This window comes from Antechinus flavipes, chromosome 2, assembly GCF_016432865.1.
Source record: "Antechinus flavipes isolate AdamAnt ecotype Samford, QLD, Australia chromosome 2, AdamAnt_v2, whole genome shotgun sequence".
Classification (NCBI taxonomy): Eukaryota; Metazoa; Chordata; class Mammalia; order Dasyuromorphia; family Dasyuridae; genus Antechinus; species Antechinus flavipes.
In genome coordinates, this window is record NC_067399.1 from 503,451,908 (window position 1) to 503,467,363 (window position 15,456).

The window sequence follows — 15,456 nt, forward strand, 5'->3', positions numbered from 1 at the left end:
CCTTGGGATTCCCTTTCCCCTGGCTCTAATTCCCTACTTGTTTGCTTCCCTTTTGGAATGTAAGCCCTTCAGAGCAGGAAACCATCTCACTTTTTATATTTATGTCCCTAGCACTTAGCACAATGTCCACAAATTTTTGTTCAATGGTTCATTCACATATTCACACATTCATTTATAGAATCAGAGAAGATAAAGAAGGGACTCTTGGTGTTACTGTTATCCCTTTATTTTAGAAAAGAAATCAAGAAACAGTAGGATGAGGGGATTTGTCTAAGGCCATAAAGAAGGAAGGAAGGAAAGAAGGAAGGAAGGAAGGAAGGAAGGAAGGAAGGAAGGAAACAAGGAGGGAGGGAGGGAAGGAGGAAGGAAAAGAGGGAGGAAGGAAAGAAGGAAGGAAGGATGAAGTCTGTATTGATTTGCGTGAGATCAAGCACTTTGGTGCTGTCATGGCAGAAAGAGTGCCAGAAACCTGGTTTTCAACATCATTTGCAAGACCTGTGTGCCCTAGTCAAGTCAATCTACAAATTTCAGTTTTATCATTTATAAAATGGACATAAAATTAGCTATAGTATTACCTAACTCATAGGCTTATTATGCAGACAAAAGGAGACTTTTTTTTGGTAAATCAGTATTTTATACAATTCTCCCTCACTTAAATCTAATTCACTTGCATGTTATAGCATCAGCTCCCTGACATCACAGTCCTCTTAAGAATGAAGGACAAACAACAATATAAATACCTATTATCCCAATCATTATTATTCTTTTTTTTTTTTTTTTTTTTTACTGGACTTGTGATTTCTATTGATGTAAGGAGCTAAGAGTGAATAAATTTGTACCAATAGCTCAGGTGCTAATCTGTAATTTAAAATCTTAAGAACTGCCTGAATCACCGAGAGGTTAAATGATTTGCCCAGGGTTATAGGGCAGTATATATTAGAGGAAAGACTTGAACCCAGATCCTCCTCCTTCTGGGGCCAGCTCTCTATCTACTATCCGATTAAGTGAAAGAACCAGGATTTGAATCCACACCTTCTAAGGTTCTGTCAGTTACATAACTCTGCTCACTGATGATTCTGGAATCCAAGATTTGAACTTAAGACAAATAGAAAATGATCCTTGACTGCCACGCTACTTTGGGGACATGCCTTCTTATTAGAAAAATGGTTCAAGAGGAGTAAGTGTAAGAAGGGACCCAAGGGATCATCTCAGAGTAACATCCCCAGAAGTACAGATAACAAATGTTTTTCTGGTTCTGAAAAATGAAGTTATTTCAAATTTTAGCTAAACATGAAAGTAATTGTTTTTAGAGTGAGACAAAAAAGTAAGACAGATAGCTTTCTTTCCAAACAGTTGTTAAAAGTATAATGGAATAAAAAGAAAAAGGTTTATTTTATTTTATTATTATTATTTACCATACAGAGCTAAACTCTAATCCATTTCCTAGATTTGTACTCCACAGGTTAAACAAGTCTAGAAGGCCTAAGCTAAAAACATCTAAGCCTATGAGGGTAGGGATTACCTCAAGAAAATCAATATTGCCTCTTTTGTTTGATGAAGGAGTAGTTTGCAGGGGTTCTGAAGGACTTGTAACTTATCCACCTTAGTTTAAAAAAATATGCTCCTATCAGATGGGGCCAAAAGATTGTGATTTTCTATCCATATGGGAGGTCAAGAAGGGAGAAAGGAAGAGAGATACTGTTCTTAGGCAGAAGAGATCAGGAGAGTGGAAAAAAGCATCAAACTGGGGCCAGAGTAGCAGGCTTCAAAAATCTTGTGTGATCCTGGGCAAGAAAAGGGCTCTTTAAGGACCCTTCCAACTTGAATTTCTCTGAATTTACTAGTTGCTTGTGCAGCACAGGTGAAAAGGTGTTCAAGAGCCCTACTTATCTCTAATGTCATCCTGGGAATATCTCCAACATAATCACAGTCATTTCTTTGGGCTAAAATATTCTAGGAGGCTCCTTTTGAGACTTACTTTCCTCATAAGAACAGATTAATGAATTAACTGATTAGTCATCAAGAAGAGAAACTGGGACATAGGAGAGAGTTTTAATATTTGGGAAGTTTAGGAATGTCAGAATTCTAGGAAACTGTCCCAAGAAGCACTACAGTGAATAGCCCTGAAAGAGGGTAAGCAAACTTACAGAATGGGAAGGCAACTGTAGAACAAAACTAGAGTTTGGAGAAAACAAACTTGCTCAGTTTCACACTTTATTTAGGATTGACTGGCCTTATGAACCCCACAAAGATTCCTGAAGAATTAAAGAGTTGTTGTTTTTTGCTAAAGCAATTGGGGTTAAGTGACTTGCCCAGGATCACACAGCCAGGAAGTGTTAAGTGTCTGAGACCAGATTTGAACTCAGGTCTTCCTGACTCCAAGGGCTGTGTCATCTAGCTACCCAGAATTAAAGAGTTAAGGTGATTAACCCAAATGCCTTAAAAAAAAAAAAAGTCTTTGCCATTTGGAACTATTTCCTAATGGTAAAATGCCAGATTCAATTGCAGCATGCCAAGAAAATAAAAAGCTGAAGATACCTGAATTGTTCTATACTCATTTAAAACTATTATTTTCTGTAGAAACATCCAGATAGAAAACATTTAAGGATATATCAAAGTTCTCAGAAAATTAGAGAGACAGTCATGTAGACCACAGGGGAGTGAATGAGAGAATATAGATAATCCAGCTGCTCAGGAGGAAGGCAATGTGATTGATATTTGTGGAGAGAGCCCTGGACTGAAAACTAGGAGACCTGGGTTTCAGGTTTAGCTCTGCTATTAATCAGCAATGTATTCCTAGGGAAGGCATTCCTGGTCTTCAGTTTCCCCATGTATAAAAGGAGGAAGTTGGAACAAAATTCTAAGCTCTCTTTAAATTAAAGAATTCTATTACCTACAATCTAAGCTCATGCAGTGAGTCAGCACTAGAATAATAGCCAAACTGAACACTAAGTAGAGGCTCAGAGGGAGAATTTCAGAGCTATGGCTTGTCTCCTCATGGTGACCAAAACATTTGCTATAGTTTCTCTGGTCCAGTCCTTTTTTTGCTTACTGCTTTAGAGGAACTTTTTTCTTCTCATCCCTCAACCACAGAACAGGTCACCATTCGTGTCTTGGGGGTTTACATAGTCTTATATAAGTCCTCAAGAAGAGGCTATAGAAATGAAAAATTACTACTCCATTACTTTTCTAATGCCAGAAACCCACATACCACTTTCAATGCAATTCATAACGCCTCTAAAAGAGAAAGCAAGATGGGACTCAAATAGTTGTCACCAAGGGCAATTCCATTATGTTTTAGTAAGGGTGGTAACTGCCAAGCACCTTATACTCAGAACCCTCCAACTGCTAAGGGAGTCTGGGAGAGGAAAGGGACCTTAGGTGAAATACAGGCATCAAAAATTGGGAAGAAAAAACCCCACTGGTAAGAGATGGATAGGATGGGTGTTAAGAATCAATCACTGATTAATCTTTTTCTGGTTTTAGATGCTTAAAGTATTTGGGAAGTAGAAAGGGGATACGGGGGAGGGGAATAAGGTTTTCAGAAGCACATCTAAATGTGTCTAATAAAAGACAAGATGAAATGCTGAAACATTTCAACTGTCTGGGCAGCAGCATACTGATCCTACTTGGCAGCAATCAGCTGCACAGGCCCCCAGAGCAAAAGTTTAACAAGGCTCACTATTTATACGTTCTGCTTACCCAGCTTATCTGATATAGACAAACCAGGGAGGGGCTGACCTTCATTCAGGATGACCCTGGAATCGCCCATCTTCTCTCTTTCACCAAATGCCATCAATACCCCAGTTTTATCTTCTACATGCATTCATCCTGCATGGTCACTTTATTCAGAGATTATTGACAGGAATACATTTTCATATATTAGGCTGATCACTTGTCCTTGTACTGGTAAAAACTACTCCCTGGGCTTCACTGGGCAAAAAAAACCCTACAACTCTATAAACACACAAAATACGTGAATGCAAGGCCTGATAAACAAATGCAAACATGACCATCAATGATATACAACAAAATTATATCTTCCTTAGAAAACAACAAAAGATTCTGTTGCTTTGTAGAGGCTACTCTCATACAGATTTAGCTTCTCAGACTACTCCTTGCTCTTTCTGGCAAAATTTGGGGGAATTTTCTAATAATGTTCATGTAGAATAAAATATAATTGTGATCTGCAATAAAGTCTGAGCATTGACACATATAGCCTACCTCTTAACCTTTTAAAACTCTTCAGTTATGGCTTTAAAAGTGGATTCCTAACAAGGAAGCCATGGAGCTGATGGAAAGAGAGCCTAAATATAATTATCACAACAGGTCAGGTTGTGAAGTCTAAAAGAATGGTTTTACTTATTATTTATCAGCATTTACATTGATCCCAAATCCCACACAACGAGCATACACATCAATATATTCAGAGATGTCTCACCCCTAGCTTTTTGTGACAATGTAATCACAAGGCATAGTCTCCATATATGGGAAGCCATGCTATATACAATCCCATTTAGGAATACTGAATACTTAGTAAGGCACTTTATGCTACTATTAACCTACTACAAACCATCACTAAACATTCAAGATGTCAAGTATACCCCCAGTGAGTTGCAGTAAATGCTTAGTTTTCTGAAGTATCTCAATAAACACATTCAGATAAAATTTAAGCAACTCTCAAGCTTAGGTCCAGCTTGAAGTCTGGAAAAAGGGCTGTAACAGCAATTCTGAGTGAGCAAAATTTCAGGCAAAACAGTTACAACTTATAGCTTTGTCAATCAAACAGGTAAGCATAGCTCTCCCATGAAGGATCACAGAATGTCCAACCCTGAAGGAGCCAGCATCTTTTGATGATCATTATTTTAAAAATCAACCCTGAAATTTGTCTGATCCATTCAGAATCTATTCTTTGATTGGATTTTGGTAATACTACTGGATGTCTTTGTTTTATTTTTTTTAAAAGCTACCATCTAGAGCTCATTCATCAACTATCACAGGGGATAAAATGGAGGTCTGGAAGAGGTGTGTCATGCCCAAGATCATTAATGTAGGGGCAGAAACAAAACTGTAACCCCAGGCTCCTTCCCCTGCACAATGCTGCCAGGAAGAAAACTGATTTGTTGCCACATTAAGAACTAGTTGATCTGAAGGCTATTTTTTGGCTTCACTTCTAAGTAAAAAATGCTAAAAGAACCATGTGCTGATCCTTATGATCCCATCTTTCAATTCTCTGCCTAGAGTTCTACACACTTGCCTCTTTTCTTCAGACATCCAGCCAAGATTTAACACAGTCAGAAGCTCTAGATTCACTCTCATTCTTCCCAAGTTACTGTATAAAAATTCACACTGAGTTGAAATGAGAGGGTTAAAGATCAAAACACTCACTGCACCTGCAGAGTTTAAATGTCAGAAAAATATGAACACACTAAAACCATTCATGGCGCTTTGTTGTTCCTGCCCTTTCAGATAGTGCTGCCTACCCCTCCCCTTATTTTGGTGTTCCATTCTCTGAATCCACCCTGCTGTAGCTATGCTGGCTATAAAAAGCTTCTTCACCCCAGGACGAAGTTCAAGAAGTCCCCAGGGGACCACAATAAATGACGAGACCTGTTAGCAGTAATGGGTCCACTGAGAGCTGTCCCCAGCCCTAATCCACTTAGACACACTTAGGTAAGGGGTCTAATAAAGAGGGGAGTGAAGGCCCAGCTGGGGATGGTATCAAAGTTAGAAATAAAAAGGAAGAGCAAATTTCAGCTTCCTTTGTCAGGATTAGCTGCACATTCACAAGATCCTAGTCCTGACCTCTTTGAAAAAGGCCATAGGCCCTGGAGATGCTGACAGGTGTGTGCATGTTTTGTCAATCCTTGTTGCAATCCTTATGGTATTAACTGGAGTTTAGGAACCTGAGCTGTTTCTGCCAGGTAATTCCTCTGTCCTTCATCATCACATTGAAGAAAAAGACCTCAAAGGGCTTCCTGCCTTCTTAGCATGCTGGGGCTTTTTCTGTGGTGGCTTACAGCTACTATTTGTGGGCAGGAAAACACATGCAACAAGTAATTGCAACCACATAATGAGTGTCAAAGGAAGGAAGTCCTAAGGGTTTTTAACACTAAAGCAATGCAGAAGCAAACTTTCTCCAATGATGCTACTTTAGTTGTTTCCAGTTTACTGGAAGTAGAGAATTACAGTACCTCCCAACTAGCCATCAAAAAGTTTGAAAACCGTTTTCTTCCTTAAACATAACAATGTTCATAGTCATATATTCATGGAACTTCTTTATATTAAGTATAAAGTAGCATCTGTTCCCACAAGCCTTTTTAAATAATGTTGATAATTGCATTTACTTCAAATTACTATATATAAGTGGTCAGGGGAAAAAAAAAAGATAAAAGCCTGAAAAGGACTTTTTGAATTGACTAGTAGGGGAGTGTTACTATGGATAGAACTGTCATATTATAAAACAAGATTTTTCAGGGAGATTAAGAGAGCAATATTACTTGATACAAAAGTAAAGTGGACAGCTAGTTGTGGTGGGCCAGTCAATCCTAAAAAGGATAATTTTAGTTAAGTTTGTACCCAATACCATCTTTAACTATTTTTACTCTGAAATCATATTGGATGAAGGAGTAGGGGTAAGCTTCATGAAGACTGCACCAAAGAGACCACACTTTCAAAGTCCATATCCTAGGCCATAGAACACTGACTGTGTTCTAACTTTTAACAGAAAGTAGAAGGTTCAGGGATAACTGGTTGGTTGACCTTGACCACTATCAATGAGAAGTTATAACTTCTGGCCATTAGCCATTCTAATTATGTTAATTAAGATGAACACTAACAAATAAAGATATTATGGCTATTTCTACATTATGTCCTCATTAATGTTACCTATTTCATCACTATACAAACATCTTCTGAAAGAACACACCATATTATGTGAAAATATACTTCATTATAAAATCCAAACTTTTCCATGGCAATAATTAGTTCAAAGTTTTATTGATAAAGGATTATTAAGGTTAACGCTGTACTGGATTACTTTCTACTATGTTCTTATCTACTTGACACAGCAAAGAAAATATTTCACTAGAGAAAAGAGAGGATTCTTTAATCCACTAATTCTTACTTGTCTCAAGAGAAAAGAGGACTTTAATGGTATCTGTCTTTAGTACTTGACACAAATATTCTATAACCTACACCCAAATACCTAAACTTTTATCTTCTTGATTCTAATATTAGAAGTAAAATATTATATTTCAAATTACATGTAGAATGTAGAAAAAGAATTTTGAATTTTTAGTGTTAATATATAACTATACTACTAGATAATACTTATTCCATTCCCTCAACATTGTTGCCTTCTGAGTTTTAGCTTCCAATTTCATTATTAAATTGCAAGCAAGAGAATAATAGGAACTTCTAAGTTCCTTCAAATGGCTATTTAATCTTTTTAACAGACATCTAACCTTAAACTTTAGTTCAATTTGAGCTGGGACTTCCCCACCCTCCTTGACTTTTAAACAAAGTATTTGATAGATTATTTTTAGAGCATGTGAAATAAAAATACAACATAGTCTATACACCTTTATACTTTACTTATTTTACAACTCTTCTAATAAAACTGCTTCCATCTTGCCTTCAAAAGTGTTCATAAAGCAGAACATTGTAAAAAATATACGTAAAGGCAATGATATTCTTTAGTAAAGGGTATTTGCATAAAAACTGGACCTTTATTAAATTGGTCCAAGGTATTTATTGCCATAAGTGAAGTGATCATCTATTTTTTGTGGAACTAGCAGCTGGTAATTAATTATAATACTACAGTGTACAGAACTTGTAATTGCAGTTAAAAAAATAAAATGAACTCTGCATTAATGTCCCTAACAATCAAAACAAAAGAAGCAACAGATAATGAGCAGAATTCCCTCCTCTTGGAATGTTTTCTACAAACTACTCAGGAGAAAATTACAAGACAGACAAGAAAATTACAGGAAAGAAGTGCACATTTAAGACTAAGAATATGTGCATGCTAACTAAACAAGTGAATTTCTCCCATAGGTATGGCCACTTAAATAAGGGGTTAAGATTAAGTACTTGGCTCACTCATTGCAACAAAGAGGCAAATTAGAATATATTATGATCCTCTAAAACTCTAGATGGTAAGTAGTCTATTTTCTTCATTATTTCCATTGGTTAGGTCATGGAGGCAAAGAGGTCATGAGCATGGTTTTGATTCTCCCCTCCTCCCTACCTAGTTTTGATCTCTTTCATGTCCGCCAACTGTGTTGTCTTTGGTCATAAGGGGATTCACTGACAAAAATGTTGAGAATCAATATAACCCTGCCACTACTACTGATTAAGGTAAAAATATCTTTTTATACCCAAAGACTAGCACATTGGGTACCTAATATCTTCAGATGGTACATATTAGTTGATGATAATCAAATATCTTTCTTAGGAGCATTTTTAGTTATAAATTAAAGTCAACTATTATCTGCACTATGGAAGGAAAGTAAACTTTGGCAAGAATATGGTAGGAAAAAAAGGGAAATATGTTGTTTCTTAATTAGTATGAGGAAGTTGGCTCCAAATACTATTGTGGGGGTTGTGGATAACAAATAGCTAGGCAAAAGTTTAGTGAATGGATGGAAATTCTTCCATGAGGAGGGGGGGGAGAGGGGAAGGAAACCAGGATTCTTTCAGGTAAACTAGGTAGGACCAATGGGAAAGTTCTAAGGACATATGAACCTGAAAAATGCTTAGCATAATCCATTAATCAATTCTGAAGCATTTATTAAGCTCCTAGCAGGTTCCAGATCAATTAAGCATAGGAATTACAATGAAATAAACCAAACAGTCACTGCTCTCAGGTAGTTTACATTCTATGGAGTAGAACAGAAGAGACAACAGAGATAAATAAATATAAAATATTTGCAAGATAAAAAAAGTAATTTTGAGAAGGTAATAGTAGCTAGTAAAGATCAGAAAAGCCCTCACATACTAGTTTTGAAATGTACTAGGCATTCTTAGAGGTAGAAGTGAGAGTGGGGTACATTATAGATATATAGTGCCTTACATGAGGAATAGCAAATAGTTCAGTTTAAAATGTAGAATACGTAAAAAGAGAGTATTGTGTGATAAGCTAGAAAAGTAGACTGATATTAGTCTCTGAAAGTTTGAAATGCCAAATTGAAAAATGTAGGTTTTATACTATATTTTATTCCATTTATCCAATCAATTGCCAAATCCTGTCATTTTTACCTTTAAAAGATTTCTCATATCTAATGTCTCCTCCCTAATTACAAAGTCATCACATTAGTTCAGGCCTTCATTATTGTTCCCTTCATCAGAGATGTCAAAGATGTAATTCAGGCTACATGTGACCCACAATACTCCCACATGTGGTCTGAACAGAAATTAAAATATAATTGGGAGATATTTGAAAATTAAATAATAATACAATCAAAATAAATAAAAGTTATACTTTAAGATTTGGTCAATATGCAGTGTTCAGGGATCCTTATGTATAGTTTGGTGGCCCCCAATTCTATTTGAATTTACTATTACTGATAGTAGATTATTTGGTCGATCTAAATCCAGTCTTTCACCAAGCCAAAGCATCCTACACATTCATGCCAAAGTAATTTTCCTTAAGAGCAGATCTTATCATGTGACTCCTTTACTCAGCCAACTCCTGAGGCTTCTTATTTCCTCTAGAATAAAACATAAACTTTCCCATATTTTTTAAAGTTCTATACAACCTGGATACCATCAGCATAATGAAACTTCTTTCTTAATTCCTTTTTATTTTTTGAATACTTGTTTTTGCTTTGTCAGATAGTATGATTGCAACTCCTTTTTTGAATTTATTTATCTGATGTATAGTAAATTATCCCCCCATTTTCTGTTTTACTTTGTATATTTCTTTAAAAAATGTATCTCTTTGTAATAGAATATTACTGTTCTGTAAGAAATGACTAACAGGATGATTTCAGAAAAACCTGGAAAAACTTATACAAACTGATGCTTAGTGAAGTAAACATTAACATATTGTACACAGTAAGAACAAGATTATGTGGTGATCAACTGGGAAGGACTTGACTCTTCTCGATAATGCAGTATTCAAGATAATTCCAATCCACTTGGAATGGAAAATGTGATCCACATCCAGAGAGAAATATATGGAGACTATATATGAATTCAAGCATAGTATTTTCACTTTTTGTTTGTTTCTTTCTCATGTTCTCCCCCTACCTTCGGTTTAATTTTTCTTTTACAACATGATAAATATGGAAATATGTTTAAACGAATTGCATACATTTAACCTATATCAGATTACGTGCTATCTTGGGGAGAAGCTGGGAGGTAAGAAAAAGAGAGAAAAAAATTTCAAACACAAAAGTCTTACAAAAACAGATGTTGAAAACTAACTACATGTATTTGGAGAATTAAAATGCTACTGAAAATTTAAAAAAAATAAAACAATCTATTTCTTATAAGCAACAGGTCATAGTTTTGTTTTTTTAAGCAATATGCCACTTTTTCATTTTAATGGATTGTTCAATTCATTCACATTTAAAATTATGATAGTTAGGTTTATATTTTCCTCCACCACCATCATTACCACTGAAAAAGAAAAAAAATTCACCTATAGACAGAATGTTGTCAGATTCTATTCATAATGCCTCTTGTCTACCTCTTCACTTCTTGGGTGCAATTAGAAAGAAATCTCTTACTGATCTCTCAGTTGTCACTCTGTTGCTGTCCTTGGCTATTGCCTTTATTCACTACTCCTACAATTCTGTTGTTTAGAGCATTAGAGAAGCAAATAAGTTCCAGTTCTGATATTCTTTTAAAAATATTTTAATTACTAATTTATTATTCAATATCCATCTTTTTCCATACACAGAAGCTCAGTTTTGTAGAACAGATTACCCTGGGTTGCATCCACTGCTCTTTGGAACACATTATTCTATTCCTTTCTATGTTTTCTAGTGGGTACAGAATAGTCTTGTATACCAATTTCCTTTCTTTTGTAGTTGAAGGCCTTTTTCTTGCTCACTTGTAGAACTTTTTTCTAAACTGAAATATGAAATTTAACTACTGTATCTCTTTAAAAATTTTATTTATTTTTAACACATTGCTTTATTAATCATGATGGAATCGAAAAATTAGAGAAAAGGGAAAAACTATAGGAGAGTTTAAAAAAATGGAAAAAAGAGAACATAGCACATGTTGATTTATAATCAGTCTCCTTAGGTCTTTTTCTGGATACAGATGGTATTTTCTGTCCAAAGTTTATTGAGATTGCTTTAGATCACTGAGAAGAACCAAGTCTTTCATAGTTAATCATTGCACTTTCTTGCTATTATTGTGTACAATGAATTTCTGGTTCTGCTTGTTTCAGCATCAGTTCACATAGATCTTTCCAGGCCTTTCTAAAAATCAGCTTGTTCATCATTTTTTATAGAACAATAATATTCCATTATCTCCACATACCACAACTTGTTTAGTCATTCCTCAATCACCATGTGTCTTGAAGTTTGCAGCCTTGAGGCTTTTTTTTTTTTCTGAAGGTGTTCTGTGAATTCGTTCAATTGAAAAAAATATTTCATTTTCTATGATCAGAAGTCCTGGGCAGTAATCTTCTATTAATTCCTTGATTATGGTGTGAAGATTTTTTTGTACTGTCATGTTCTGGAAGACCCAATCACCCCTGAATCATCTCTACATATGCTGTCTTTTGAGATCAATGTTTTGCTTAAAAAGTAAGCATATTTTCTTTTAATATTATTGTTTTTTGCTTCTCTTCTTCTAGAGTGTCCTTCATTTCTGTGTATTTGGATTCCCAATATACTTTTTTCCTTTCTGATTCTTTGGCAAGAATTGCCAAGGCAGATTTCAGTTTTTCTATTCTTCTTATTATTTTTGCTGTGAAGATGGGTCATATATACGGTTCTTACAATTTTCATTTCTCTTTTAAACTACTCAGCAAGAGTGTGCTATGGTTCCATGTTTTCCTTAAATTCCACAGGTTCCTCCATTTCACTAAAACTTGGATTATTTTCCTTTGTTTTGAAGTATTTAATTGTAGGTGACTGAACTCACTTGATTTGGAAGTCCTATTTTCTTCTGTTATTCAATAGTTTCCCTGTTGATTTTTCTGTTTATGTTCAAGATCTTTGAGTTTTCTTCTTTCTGAGCTTTTGGCAATTTCTGGCTTTCCCTCAAACCTCTTATTTTCTACTATTGTTGGAGGCTTCTCTGCCTCAAGTGATTTCTGGTAGCTAGAATGGATCTCAGATGGTTGTTGAGTACTTTGCTTCAGGCTTTGTGGAATACTTCATAGTCCTCCCCCTCCAATGCCCTCTCCTATATCCCTCTGCTCCTTGGTTCTCTGGACCAGCACCAACTGTTCAGAGCTGTCACCCGAGCATCAGCAGTTTGGGGCTATGCAGCACTGTTGCTCTGGGGGAGATGATGATGAGAGATGCCTGACCGCTAGTCCCTAAAGGTTTTTGCTCTTGAAGGCTCCTTTTATAATGGAGCAAACTTCCACAGCTTAGAGCCAGGATGACCCCAGCACTGGAAGAGGGAAGGGTGCACAATGAGATGTGGGGTTTTTAAAGAGCTCATATGGAGGGATATTTGACTCTGTGATGGCTGCTTCACTGGAAGGTGGAAGAGGAGTGGTAAATAAGTGCAGGGTGACTGAACACCAACTTATTGTTTTTAACTTTCTTTTGGCATAAATTCTGTTTTGGAGAGGTCTGAGAAATCCAGGGGATCTGATAAAATATTTAATTCTCCATCTTGTTGCTCATATGACCCAGAAATCCACAATCTCTTTACAAACTATTTTTCCAGCCTCACTGAACATTATAACCCCTCCATCACTGCAATCCATTCTCCATCACTCTACAATTCAGCTAAACCTTCCTCCTTTCTATAATATTACAATTTCATCTCCATGTCTTTGGATTAACTATCTCCTATGTCTAGAACACAGTTTCCAAGAAGTTCTTTTTTTTCAATTAAGATGTTTCTCAGGTACCCTCAAAACTACCTTCTATTTAATTACTTTATAGTTGTGTGCATATTGATTAATTTTATACTTATTTTAAATACATACATTTATATGCACTTATCTTCTCCTCTCCTCAATGGAATATAAGCTCATGGAGGTAAGGACTGTTTCACCCTCTATTGCAGAATACCCCCACTGGCTAAAACAGAACTTGGTACATAAACCAGTACTTAGTAAATACTTGCTCATTAACTGATTTAGTACCTTGCAGAGTGATTTGCAATTAGTAGGTCAACTGTATAGAGAAGTTAATTGAACCTGTGGGAGTGGATGAGTTCACTAAGACAACAGTTATAGAAAGGTATAAAGTAGCATAGGTAGGTACCCTAGAGGTACTTAGGTACATTAGGAGGGGATGCAATATTTATAATGATCTAGAAAAGAAGACTGAAAAGAAGAAAAAAGCAGACAATCAGGAAAACTACTAGAGTACTACTGATGAGGTCCTAAGTAACTGAGTGCAGTTGGCAGAGAGAGACTGGGCAGGCTGCGAAAGGCACTGATGTTTAGCCGCTTGGGCCCACCCTCTGTGGTGCTCATGGGTAGCCCCACCTTGCCCTATCCAGTCAGAACTCCAGAGGTTTAATTTCCCCTATAAATCTGTCCATGGCTCGTTCCATCTTTGCTGAATTCCTCTTCCATGCCACGGGCGTCTCTCCTTTCATCCCACCTTGCTTTGTAGTATCCTTCTACTTCTTATAGCCAACTAAATCTTTTAAAATGTTCAATATCTTTTGCTATTTAGCCTGCCAGGGCTAAAAAGGGCATATTCCAACCTTATGGGGATTCCCTTTCTCCTGGTTGTTTGGGACTTCTACCAAGAAACTTGTCTTTCCATCATTAATTGTGAAATCCCTGTTCATGTGTTCTCCCAACTCTATTTCATATTTACCACGCTTGGTACCTACTGCATCTCTTCATTTTGTCTGTAACCTCTTCTACTAAATAAACCCATCTTTGGCCAAAGAGAATGGCCGCTGTGAATTCTTTGGTCATGCAAAGACCCTACATTTGGTTCCTATTCCAGTGTCATCATTTGGTGGCCAGTAATTGCTCTTCTGTATCAAATCATTATCACCATCTCTCCCTAAAACTCAGAGAGGAGAGACTATCCAGGAAGAGAGGGTGGTTAGTAGTGCCCAAAGCTACTAAAAGGTCAAGAAGAAAACTGATTAAATAAAGGCCATTGTATCTGGCATTATTAAGGAGATCCCTGGCTATTTTGGAGACATCTTTATACTTAGTAGCTATGTAAAAAGAACAGAGCTCAGAATTTCTTTATAGGTGGCACAGAGCCCTGGGTCAGGAAGACCTGAGTTCAAATCCAACCTCAGATACAGATTGTATGACCCTGGGCAAATCACTAAATCTGTCTGTCTCAGTTTTCACAACTATAAAATGAGGATTATGTAATACCAACTTCCCAGGGTTAATTTGAAGATCGAATGAGATAATAATTGTAAAGTGCTTAATATATATAATGCCTGGTACATGGTAAGGACTACATAAATGCTAGTTATTACAAAAAGAATTCATTCAAAACCTAAAGTAGCAAAGCCTTCAAAGTCTCTCATATTTCTTAAAAAAGAAATAAAAAGCAAAACTTACCTTTTGGAACACCTGATAATTGGACTTAGACCATATGTCAAGCTGAAAAAAAATTAAAAATGATTAGTATCTATTATACTATTTGATGCTATAATCTACTGTGTCTGTTACTTGGCTTGAAAAATCAGAAATACAAATGATCAAGTCATTTAAATAGAGAATGAGATGATGTAACTCAACAGAAAAAAAAAAAAACCACTCAACAGGAATGAAAGGAACTTGAATTCTAGACTTGTCTTTTGCCACTAAACTACTTCAAAATCTTGGACAAGACACTTCTTAGGCCTTCCCCATGAGACTAGATATTTAAAATACCTTCTAGCTCTAGACTTTATAATTCTATGAATTCTATGAAAATGAAAATTTAGGTTTTTTTTTTTTTTTTTTTTTTTTTTTAAGAGAGCAATTTGGGCCTGAACTATATCCTTTAGCTTGGTATTACAATCGTTTTTTCTTCCAAGGAGGAAATGACTTGGCTATCCAACTCATTTTATATATGAGGAAAATTGAAGTAACTATCAGTCAGTCAAAAAGATTTAAAAGTCAAGCACAGTGCTGAGTGCTAGTTTATTCCCTTGAGGAGCTTGTATTCTAAAGAAGAAGACAATACATAAAAGTTAAAAAGGGGTTAGGGAGAATGTACCCTACCTAGAGGCATGATGACCTAGAGGCAGATCAGGTACATCTGATGTGTGAATTCCAGGGTTAAAATTATTTTCTAGGATGAAGAAGGCATGACAGAATAGCCCAGAGGTGAGCAG

The 15,456-nt window shown here is 36.1% G+C and overlaps 1 protein-coding gene across 1 annotated transcript in view; it reads right to left on the reverse strand.

Annotated features, from left to right (window-relative positions):
• MED27 (mediator complex subunit 27) overlaps positions 1-15,456 on the reverse strand; it is a 253,392-nt gene that overhangs the window by 13,951 nt on the left and 223,985 nt on the right. The window contains exon 6 of the mRNA XM_051980225.1: positions 14,696-14,737. Within this exon, the coding sequence (XP_051836185.1) occupies positions 14,696-14,737 (42 nt within the window). The remainder of the gene's footprint in view (positions 1-14,695; positions 14,738-15,456) is intronic.